At 35.9% G+C, this 12,473-nt stretch overlaps 1 protein-coding gene across 2 annotated transcripts in view; it reads left to right on the top strand.

Annotated features, from left to right (window-relative positions):
* The first annotated feature begins 967 nt into the window (after nt 1–967).
* Nucleotides 968–12,473, top strand: part of pod1 (pod1 coronin) — a 29,136-nt gene continuing 17,630 nt past the window's right edge. Inside the window, exons 1-11 of one of the 2 annotated variants that reach the window (XM_053760221.1) lie at nt 968–1,119; nt 1,559–1,928; nt 3,546–3,732; nt 4,063–4,266; nt 5,141–5,362; nt 5,663–5,790; nt 6,125–6,265; nt 8,184–8,765; nt 9,721–9,829; nt 10,578–10,697; nt 11,262–11,382. In XM_053760221.1, coding sequence (XP_053616196.1) covers nt 1,620–1,928; nt 3,546–3,732; nt 4,063–4,266; nt 5,141–5,362; nt 5,663–5,790; nt 6,125–6,265; nt 8,184–8,765; nt 9,721–9,829; nt 10,578–10,697; nt 11,262–11,382 — 2,123 coding nt within the window. In that variant the 5' untranslated portion in view covers nt 968–1,119; nt 1,559–1,619. The remainder of the gene's footprint in view (nt 1,120–1,558; nt 1,929–3,545; nt 3,733–4,062; nt 4,267–5,140; nt 5,363–5,662; nt 5,791–6,124; nt 6,266–8,183; nt 8,766–9,720; nt 9,830–10,577; nt 10,698–11,261; nt 11,383–12,473) is intronic. The other variant, XM_053760223.1, reaches the window with a different exon arrangement.

Here is a 12,473-nt window from a genome sequence, read left to right as displayed (position 1 = left end):
TTTTTAAAATGTTTTAATTGTTTATTTGGAAAGTGCAATAAAGTGTCATGCTTTGGAAGCAAATACAGTTCCTACATTTATTGAGCACCTTGAATTATAATGTAATGCCAAAATTGCCAATAAAATATGTTTTTCCAGACAGTGTCTCGTAAGACTACTAATAATTTTCGGCGACGTCACATAAGCGTAAGTTACGATTAACCTATTGATAGATTTATTATACTTACAACTCGTCTCCTTATAGTGTGTAAAATATAGCTAGACCCGTGTGACAGCAGGATGGACCGATACATTCGAAATGTGAACGACAGAGACAGATGTATTATTTTCATAAAAAATTATTTGTCACAGGCATCAGCTATGTTTTACAAACCTTATGGTGTAATTTATTTTCCAAAAAGTTGGTAGAGAATGCTGTTGGTAGAAAACGTTGGTAAAAAAAGTGATTTGAATATAATAATGAAAAATAAGGTGTTCCTGTCTAGGCACAGCATATGTGAATGTTATGTGCATTGAAAAGAAATTTTATTTTATGCCTCATATTTATTGTAAATCCGTGATCTTTGATGATACAAGAAAATCCGTATTTTAATCTGATATTTTAAACATGAATCTTGCTATTTCTTATATTTATTTCTTACCAAAGAAACGGAATTATTGTAATACTCGCATAAATAAATGATCACTTTCGGTATGTGTTGGTTTTATTTATAGAAATAGAAACAAATTAAAAAAATACTAACAATGGTACCTTGATTGATTACACTTGAAATGGAACGTGAAGTAGTGACGAACTACGCAAATCGGTTATATAAAATGATTTCGTTATTATACAAAGAAAAACAAGAATATTAAAATTTATGTAGCATACAAGATAATCAAATCAATATTACTTTCAATGAACATTGTGTAAGTTCTTTTGAACATTAGTATTTTTCGTCAATAAATATCGATATAGAGTTTACAAACAAAACGAATCGAATAAAATTTTTGTGAGTGACGTTTCCTAATATTATCGATCGAAACAAAACTCGAAACACTAATGTCGTTTTGAAATGGCGGACGTATAGGGGGAGTGTCTGAAGAAATCGGGATTTGGGATATTTTGTACGAGAAAAGGTAAGTAAAGTGATTAAAGATATTTAATCGAAACATTACTAAATGTAGGTAACAATTGTTCGGTGATCCTATTAAGCGTAATAAGAAATTAAGGCCATTTCCGGCACACCACCCGGTCTAGATATTCAAAACAAAGGTGTTTTCGGAATAATTAGCATTTTTAAATAAATATGTGGTGCTCATGTTATGAGTTAGGAATCGTTCTGTATTTTTAGTAAGATAAGAGTATCACTAGCACTATAAAAAATATTTAACTGTTAGAAATACTTTTCTGTGATAAAATTTTGCATCCTGTCTTGCTGCTGTGAAAATGTACATTCTTGCTAAGGCAAATGATTTTGTAACTTAATTCCATAATTAAAAATATAAAACAACCTTGCCTTTTTGCCGGAATTCAAGTCAATACATTGTTTCAAAATATTATCTTCAATCTTTTCAGATTGCATTGCTGATTCTACATTCCAATAAAAGACTGATTAATATTTATAAAGTGGATAAATATGGCGTGGCGGTTCAAAGCTTCGAAATATAAAAATGCGGCGCCAATCGTGCCGAAGCCTGAAGCATGTATCCGGGATATATGTGTTGGTTCATATCAGACATATGGGAACAATATCTGTGCATCGGCGGCTTTCATGGCCTTTAATTGGGAACATGTGGGGTCTAGTCTTGCCGTGCTGCCCCTCGACGACTGTGGGAGGAAGAGTAAGACTATGCCGTTGCTCCATGCTCACTCCGATACTATAACTGACATGGAGTTTTCTCCGTTCCATGATGGCCTTCTGCTAACTGGATCACAAGATTCGTTGGTGAGCAATTTTTTTATTTTGTGAATAGGGCTTTGTAAGTGAATTCTTACTCTTAACATTCTATGTAATAGGAAAAATTTTGTTTTTGAGTTAAACTTCACATGTATACCTACTGACATTTTACAGAACATCAAAGAATTTCGTCACAAAGTCATGAACTGTTTTCACAATATGAGCAATTTTATTTTAGCTATGTGCAGTGTCTGTACCACATGTGTATCAGAGCATAATATTTACTTTCCAAAGCATAAATAAAATCTGAAATTTAGTCTAGTCTACTGAATTATTGAGATGGTTTCTGTGAGACTTTGTTGCTAGATTCAATTGATGCTGAACTACACGAGTGAGTTACCTTTACTAGAGACAAATTGACAGCTGTTGATTCTGTGAGCTACATAATACATTTTAAAAAAGAACTGTGCTTAATACATTTTGCAAATAAAAAATAAAATAAAAACAACTTGATTTAAAAAATTGTCATGAGATAAAACAGATATATTTTTTTAATTAGTCTGTATTTTTTGTTAGGATTTTCTTTACTGTTAACATTTTATTTAATACCATCTTTAAACAAAAATCATAGCATACATATGATATTTTAACATTTTATTGAATAAATAAACACAATAGGTGACTCCTATTGTGTTTATTTATCGCATGCACACAAATGACAAAACCTATATGTGATAAACTATCTATATGAGATTGACAGGAAGAATGCACCTAATGTTCTGATAAGATTGTGTCATAACTTCAAATGGGAGACAGTGAATGGACCTGTCTACAAATAATTTAGCCACACCACACCTTGGGAATTTGTAATAAGAAATATTTTACTTATGCAACTGCACACAAACAAAATTGCTGGCAGGCACTATTAGTAGATAACAAATTCTTAAAACCACTATGACCAGTGGGTCAAATGTAACAAAAATAAATACAATGGATTTTTTCTCATTAATTTCATCACCCCAATCAATTCCTTCTCTAATTACCTAATACCTAACTTTGCTGATTTGAAGTCAACACACAATACATATTTGTAATCCATAACAAGGAAATTAATGCTCTAATTTTTTTTTGTCACCATTATACTTATCACTAAACAAACAAATTGACTCACATTGTTATCGTTTTTGCCTTTTCTGACATAGTTTAAAACATAGGCAACTAATTATTTTAAGTGAAGACAAGTTCACATTTTGATCAGTGTTAAGTGAAAGTGTTAAATAAACATCTGGACAGGCACTGATTAATATGAGGCCAAGTATTTGTATGTTCACTTGCTGCATTACCTGCACGCATACACTAAACAAAATAAGAAATAGGCTTTATATATTTCTATCGGGTTCTTCAAAAATATTGTATATTGACTTCAAAAATAATTTAAAATTTATTGCCTGTCTTGTTTGTTTGTACACATATCACTTATAATCTGCCTACAGATGGATTTTGGCACGGAAATGGATTATGATATGAAATAGCAATTTTTTTAATCCAAAAAATCTGGGTCTGATGGGCTAGATTTTATTTTCAATAATTAAAAACAGAAACCTTCTCCGTAGACGAAGTCGCGAGTAATGGCCAGTTTTATTTATTCTACGCCATTGTTTACAGGTGAAAGTTTGGCATATCCCACAGGAAGGGCTCAGAGAGTCTCTGTCCACCCCTGAGTGTACTTTATCTCAGAAACAGCGACGAGTAGAGAACGTCGGCTTCCATCCAGTTGCCGATGGTCTGATACACGTGTCATCTGGCCACGAACTAGCATTGTGGGACTTGACTAAGCAGAAAGAAGCTTTTGGTAAGTGCCGGTACCACAATGTCGTCTAACAGTTCGCCAAACTGTGGCGGATTCGGTATATATTGCTGGTTTTTCATTGCGGGAAATAAAAAAGTGTCCGCTTTAAACAGCTAAACCGCTGAACTGATTTTGATGAAATTTGGACATAGGCAACCACAAGTGGATTTTGCAAGCAAGAGATAGTATTATAAATATGCAAGTATGTTTGTCTCTTTTGTTTTTTTTCTTTCATATCAAAAACAGAGTATTGGAGTTTTGGCGTGGAGTTGAAAGTTGGCATAGGCTACTAGCGGATAAAATCTAGTTTTCATAAATGTATTTTCTTTCCAGTTAACAGAGACCACGGGGAAGTAATCCAATCAACATCATGGAAGAAGGATGGTAGGCTTCTGGCCACCTCTTGCAAGGACAAGAAGGTGCGGATTGTGGACCCCAGGGCTCCAACTGCAGTGGTCGACGTGGCCAACAGCCACCAGAACATAAAGGACAGCAGAATCGTCTGGCTGGGAGACCAGGACAAGATTCTTACTACAGGTAAATTTTCCTCATTTTATCCTACTTCAAGATTTTCACTTTAATTCATTTATTCCTTTCCTGAGTTAGCTATATATATATATATATATATATATATATATAGCTAACTAATATATATATATATATATTGTATGTTCAACTTGGGTTTCGCAATATTCGACAAGGGTGTATACTATATATACTAATATATATGTAGATGTAAGCGATTGTGAATGAATCCATGAATAAGTTCTCTAAATAACATAGTATCTATGAAATAATTTACCTGGGAGCGTACCACGCGATCTTGACGCGATCCACTTTGGGACCTAAACTCATCTACATCGCAAATTCGTACCGTCTAGTTAAGTTATGAATGCAATTAATTTTAGGTTTCTAAATTGTACTGAGTTACATTGGAATCGTTCTATTGATGGTAGGCCTGCTGTTATAGAGTGAGGTTCATGTCGCAATTTTTTACGTTTGCAACTACTATCTCTCTTATCTTCCCGTGTTTCCAGTTGTATATATGAGAAGTATGGCAGCAGCTAATTAATTGCTATTTTACATCAGCCTAATGTCGGGATTAAAAAATAAATAAACCTTAGCCTCAGCACCAATGAATGAAACCTTAGTATTTTGAAGATTAGTGATTACTGTGATTTTACTGCTGGTTGCTTGCCTAACGTCAACCCTTATTGTGAATAGTATTGTTGCCTATCATACGAGGTCGATATCCATACGAGGATGTAGTTTCCAAGGGCGGAACCACACGCCAAAGCCTTTGGAGTTTTATGCGACGGTGAGAGGGGTGAATTTGCAATGTGTACAAATTGCAACACATTGCAAATTCACCTCTACGTTGGCCTCACTGCTATTTAATTATTGTTGTCAGGATTCGATTCGGCGCGGCTCCGTCAAATCATGATTCGCGACGTGCGCAATCTCTCGCAGACGCAGAAGACACTCGAACTTGATTGCTCCACCGGCATTCTGATGCCGCTGTTCGATGCTGACACAAACATGCTATTCCTGGCCGGGAAGGGAGACACCACTATCCTGTACATGGAGCTCGTGGACCGGGAGCCTTATCTCATTGAGGGGCTGCGGCACTCTGGTACGTTTATTATATTCCGGAAATCTAGCTTAAAAAACGACGGGATATCTTTGACTAGGATCCTATAAGTATTTAAATAAAATGAGAATGGGCTGGTCCATTGGGAGCAGCACCTCGCACGCCTGTCAGGGAAGACTGATTGCATATGTTGCTCAAACAAAAAAAAATACAACAAAAAAAAAATTGATTTTTTTTTGTGGACACTGGCACATTGCACGCTCGTTGTTGTCTTGCATTAATTGCTATTTTACATCAGCCTAATGTCGGGATTTTTTTTTAACTTCGTAAAATTGGTTACAGGGGAACAGACAAAAGGCGCATGTTTGGTGCCAAAACGTGCCCTCCGCGTGATGGAAGCGGAAGTGAACAGAGTGCTTCAACTCACCAGCTCCTCCGTGGTGCCCATCATGTACCAGGTTCCCAGAAAGGTAAGGGGTTGTGAATAAAAAAACATTTTATATGTTTTTTATGAGATTTGAGATGCAATTTGAAAACGGGTTTTTTCATCCATATAAATGTTACAGAAAGAATTAGGTCTGTGACATTTCTTTGGTGTTTTTTTTTTTTCATAACACTTAAGAAATTGTAACAGATAAGCACAAGCAGCAAAAGAGTTTAAACTTGTTTGTTTTTTGCCATTTCTTGGGAATGCTACTGTCGCCTAGGTTGTGTGTCCCTTAGTGGCGTCGTACGACATCACGGGAGCATATGGCTAGACGCCACTGTTCGGATGTCGCCAATTAATAAATAAATCTTTGACAGAGCTACCGTGACTACCACGCGGACCTGTACCCGGACACCAGCGGGTCATTGACCTATCTGTCGGCGCCCATGTGGCTGGAGAACCAGGACCACCCGGTGCCAAACATATCCATGCATCCGGACGCTAACAATTCTGTACAGGTATGTATTATATTTTATTTTTTCTTACAAGTCAATAAGCATAATAATGGAGTAAGTAAACAATCTTGTCATGCCATTTTGTATAAACAAAATGGCATGACAAGATTGTTTACTTGTGTATAAACACAGCAATATAAATCAAAATGGCCTTTTGGAAAATTTCCCAAAAGGCAACGAAAGTAATTACTTTCGTGGTTTATATAAATGTTTTACTTTGGAAGTAAAACATTCTAAATAAACTCCTAATTATCAATAATAAAAAATAGAAATTAATTCACAACACGCTCCGTCAATAGAAATACAGCAAAATATCCGCCACATGCTTCGTCAATCGTTAAATATTGAACATTTGGATTATAATACGCAATAATCTTAGTCAAAAGTTTATTTTTAAAGTAAAACCTTTATTAACCACGAAAGTGATGTATAATTGAACTAACATTTCATTTATTATCAACAAAATTCAACAATATTCAATATTGTTTACATGTTAGGATTCGTAAGAAAAAACGGATTTTATATTACACAGTCGACTGCATGCCAAGTCTGCATCTTTGTGCCGCGGTGATAGGGGCGAGTTTGTATTTAATTTGCTTATATTGATGTGTAGGTTGTGGTAAAACCTACGTTAATTGATTTTCTGAATGCTTGATTTAAAATTTTTGGTATTACTTCTTGGTGGGTCAGACGTTTTGGTAATATGATACTAGGGTGGGTAAGGTCAGGTGACTTCGCAAAAAGTAATAAAAACACTTTGATCTAAACGTCATGTATTAACGCTTTTTCATTGGCATCATAGCAGATGTTTTATTTGTTTGACGTTGTGAAAGTCTTAAGAAGTGGTAGTAGTAATAATAAAAAAAGCCGTTTAGCTTTGAACTTGATACAAAAAGTAATGACATTATTATATGGTTGGTTATGGAACACTGTAATATTATTATTGTGCAAACTGCAAGTTGACAGAACGCCTCTATTGGTGTTTCCACACAGCTTAATGTAAAATGTTAGATAACTTTTGTTGTCTTTGTCAAATTGTTGTAAATTTTATCTTTTTTTCAAAATCTCATTAAATTTTTTCCAACATTTCATACCTATTGATACCATTTATCACCAAAATGCTTCGTGATCTCACATAATTAATATTCACGACTTGCTTCAACAGTTTGTAGAAAAGAGACAACAAATGTTATATAACATTTTGTAACATGCTATATCAACTAAAAATATTTGTTACGGCTAATTATTGTGTGAATTGTTTAATTACTCATGCTTTTTAGTGTAAAAAATGAAATGATGGATTGAAATATGAAATAAGTTATATACAGACTACTCAGCCTGAATATAACTTGTCATAATTATCATATGGAATGGTACAATGGTACGGACTTCACTACACTGGTGATCAAAAATTATTTATTCAAATAATATTTTTTATTTTCTAGTTTTATACACATTTTTTTTTATGTGGTGCATGAAGGTACAGTCGAATATGCACGCTGCAGAGAGATGTTTTGCGGTTAATATAAATTATTTTTTTTATTACGACTCAGCCAAATTATGTTTTATTTTTAATAGCTCTATAATATAATATGTTCAACTGGCCAGTTGAATTATTTGTTTTTTTTTGTTATTTTTTTTTTGTGTTTGTGGTGTTACTTTATTTGCGGATTTTTTGTGTTAGATGTGTGGTGTTCTTGTAGTTAGTGATTTAGTAGCGGGAAAAGGTACACTTTGGTACACAATAAATTGCTAACGTAAGTAATTGTTTTTATATTTTTTTTGCATCACATAATGCTTTTTTTAGATAGCTTATAGAAGCTTGATATATTTATATTAGTATTAACATAAGACAACAATTGTTAAATTAAAAAAATGTAATAATTTCTTCCTTTGTCCAAGTCCACCCTTTTATTTTCAGATTCATCGTGGAAATTTAGACGAAGTTGTAAAAGCTATACTGGCAATGCCCCCTTTAAAGAAAACCGACACCAAAAAGGCGGTAACCCCAGTAGCTCCCATCGAAGAACCAGTGAAACACTTCCCAAAAACGACAACACCCGAAGCCAAAGACGAAGATCGTATAGATTTCGTCAACGTAAAAGATTTGATCAAAGGCATGGAACGGGGAAAGAGTAACACTAAAGAAACCAACGGATTCCACAAAAAGATAACAGATAATGGCCACGATTATTCTGAGAAGAAAATCCAAGACGAGTCAATGATTGTCGATAATGTTGAGAAAAGTGACGAGAAACCAGAACATGGTGAGAAAATTGAGAAGTTATGTGAGAAACCTGAGAAAACGTTTGAGAAATCTGACAGTTCGGAATCGAATGAGTCTTCTTTGTCGAGAAGTAATAGTTATATCAATGGGGTACCGGTGCAGGCGCCAAAACCCCTGCCAAGATCGTCCATTTCTGAGCCGGGATCTGGTGAGGAGCACCCTGAAGCGCCGAAGCCTAGGCCTCGGACGACTGCGGTGCCTATTTCTGGCTATAAGGTATTGGTTTGTTGGCGTGAACGTAGAATTTAGATTTTTATTGTTTTTAATGAGTTGCCAGGAATATTAGAGGTGGATTTTTAAAAGATGATTCACTGTGTTGCTTTGTTTTATTTAAATTTAACGATTGCACATTGAGTATTGGGGTGTTTTGTGTGATGCTAAAGCTAAATATGTATGTAATGTTCCACGAGAAAAGGTATCTTGTAGAGGGCACTCGCTTAAGTCAAATAAAAATGATATGTATAATACATCGTAAGCGGCTGCCTCCTTAAGGTGTCGTTTCTCGTAGAACCTCGCATTTAAACCCCTAAATTTGATGATCTTTATAAGTAATGTTAATTTATCTGAATATAACTTATATAAAAACTTATAATATGTAAATTATCACGATATATTAAAAATATAATAGTTTACAGTCTGTCAAGAAAGTGAAAAAAACGGGCCTTTCGAACTAAATTTTTTTGTCATTGTAACACCAAATACAATGGTTAAAATTGGTTGATACATTTTCAGTGTTGTCGGCCAATAGGAGACAGCGACCTCATTAAAAAAAATAAAATAAAAAATACTAAACTACGTAAAATCCTTTCGCCTAGTTATTCTATAATTCTCTTCCCGTTAATGTCGTACGAGGTGATCAAGGGACACATAACCTACACAGCTGAGAGGCGACATAGTAGCATTCCCGAGGAGGGTTGACGTCAGGCAGGAGGAAGCTGTACCATATAAAATAGGTTATTTTTTACTACTTTCTTGACAGACTGTACATACATTTGTTCAATAGTATTACATACTGTTATGTTATTTTTCATGCCTTTTATGCAAAAAATAAAACATAAGTATATAGTCTATTCAGTATTATTTAGCTAGAATACAAAGTGGACGAACATGCTTACGGCCCACATGGTACAGCTTCCACAGAAGATATAACATTACATTATTCATCCGTCAGCCTCGTCTGGGCCCCAAGCCCTTCTCAACATCGTCGGGAAGCGAAGAGTTCTCGTTCGACAAGGTGTTTTCTGTGCCAGCCGTTCCAGGACTAACGAAGTCTGAATCTGGTGAGTTTTCTACACAAATCTTTATTTCATCTTCGCGTCTTCCCGAGTTTCCGAGGCGACTATCCATATATATATAAAACTCTTGCGTTACTGAGTGTCAGACTGACAGACAACGCACAGCCGAAACTACTGGGCGTAGAAAGCTGAAATTTGGTGTGTAGGTTCCTAGGACAGTATAGGGGAGCATTAAGAAGGGATTTCCTGAAATTCCCACGGGAAATGGATTTTACTCACATACGAAGTTGTGGACAAAATCTAGTCCTTACATATTACAAAACAAAGTCCTCTGCCGCGTCTGTCTGTCTGTTCGCGATGATCTCAAAAACTGCTGCACGGGTTTTCATGCAGTTTTCACCAATTCATTGTGTGACTCCTAAAAAAGGTATTAGGTGTATAATGTATTGTTTTTACCCGAGCGAAGCCGGGACTGACTACTAGTAGTAAAGACGTGGCTAGAGTAGGATCATTTCATATCCTCCCGTGAATTTAGTACGAGGCGATCAAGGGACACATAACCTACACAGCTGAGAGGCAACATAGTAGCATTCCCGAGGAGGGTTGACGTCAGGCGGGAGGCCGGATATAAAATGGGTTATTTTTTACGTTGACCTATGGGTTTCGCGGCGTCTCAGCCGAATGAAACCGTGATCATGCGGATATTAGAGACAATGACGAAGTATGATAATGTCTATTCAAAATTCTAAAATTTATTGACATAGTGAAGTCTTGAGATATGTGTTGTCATCAGCTACATCCCCCATCACCGCCGCTGTGAAGTCACCTGTGACCTCGACTCCGATAGCAAAAGATGTAGAGGAGAAAGATAAGTCACTCTCTCCCACCAGTGACGTGGAGGCTCCTAACAAAGGTAAGGAAGAACATATACAAACATTAAACTTTTTCCTCATATACGAAAATCGACATTGCTTCTGGTCATTAACTATATCTATTCAAAATTTTATCGAAATAGATCTAGCGTGAAAACGTGCCAGACGGACTTTCGCAGCTATAATATTAGTATGGAAATATGGATGTGGATTGTATGGATACTGATCTGATGGTGCACTCTGAATTGACGAGGGAACTGCTCAACGGTTTACTGCGATTACGGACACGATTGTTTTGTCACGCATCGAATGAAACATATTGCGTCAAAATTTAATTTATTTTAAAATAATATAATATTAATTTCGTATTTTCCCCTTATTCTACTAATATCATAAATGCGAAAGTTTGTGAAGATGTGTGCATGTTACTCTTTCACGCAAAATCTAATGGACGGATTGATATGAAAATTTTTTCACCGGTAGAATATAACCTGGAATAACACATATGGTACCTTTTATTCCGAAATTCTCAAGGGAGCGAAGCCCCGAGGCGAAGCCAGTATGTACATAAAATAACAAGTAACAATGCATGTCTATTTGTACAGAGGAGTACACTAATGGCAAATCGGACACAAGTCTTGAAGAAGAGGTGAACTCTTCTGATTCTGGGTACAGACCCAAGACACCCAGTACGGCGGAGCGGAGGAAGATGTTTGAGACTACTGAGTAAGTATTTGTTACTCGTTTATTGGAAGCTTGTATCTAGTTTATATCTAATCTTTACCTCAAAGAACGTTTCAATTTTCTCAGTGAGGTAATAATCGCGAGGTACGACATAGCGTTAACTCCTTTCGCCTAGTTATTCCTGTTCACGTATCCCAGTTCTGTTCCCACTGCTTTACTGTCCAGGCTGCTTGTTTGTGGAATGCATTGCCGGCTGAAATTGGCAACGCCCAAACCTTGTCATCATTTAGGAAGCAAGTAAAGTCTCATTATATTAGTCTTCTTTAATCTAATATAATATTCATTGTTCTATAACAACAACATTTTATACTGATTTAATACTGTTAAGTATAGTGCACCCTCTTAGTCTACTTGTGTCTCTTTCCATCCAAAGGTTTGCTGGAAGAAATTGCATTAGCGATAAGTCCGCCTTTGCACTCATTATGTTTGAATATCTTGTTGTAACTTATAACTCCCTTGTGAATGGTGCAATGAAGAGTTTATCCATTTATCTATCTAAGATATTCATGGAAATACTCTTGCTATTGGGAGAGCCCATTTCATATGATAAATTATATTTTCAGTTCACAATAATAAGTAATCAGCGGACGGACTGTAATTGTGTCGTAATTATACGCCCAGTGTTTTTCTAGCTTTTTCCCAAAATGTCCGAACAACAAACCCATCTACAAGTTGCGCTGGCCTGGTTGGAAAGAAACTGGGACAATATTGAGTGTAAACCTCTGGCTAATAATTTATATTTAATCTGTGTGATTTGTTCATGTACTTGTTAAGCCTGGTCCGCAGCCGCCAATTTTCTAACAAAACATGTTATAAAAACAAGTTAGAAAAATCGCCCGTCCGCTGCGCCTATTGTTGTTATGTTTAGTTTACTCCATATTGCCCTATGTCTTTCTTTAGTGAGCGCTAACACAAAAAGAGTCACTTCCCCTCTCCGCAGGCGAACGCGGGGTATGTTAACCATTCGGTTCGGAAAACATGTTTTATAAAACATATAACTGTTAGGCCACGCCCCTAATCGGTTAGCAATGTTTTTGTGTTAGCTAACACGAAAACACGGCGCTGCGGACCTG

Source organism: Plodia interpunctella, chromosome 20 (assembly GCF_027563975.2).
Source record: "Plodia interpunctella isolate USDA-ARS_2022_Savannah chromosome 20, ilPloInte3.2, whole genome shotgun sequence".
NCBI lineage: Eukaryota > Metazoa > Arthropoda > Insecta > Lepidoptera > Pyralidae > Plodia > Plodia interpunctella.
Note: the sequence above shows the minus strand (reverse complement) of the source record. Positions and strands in the feature narration are given on the sequence as shown.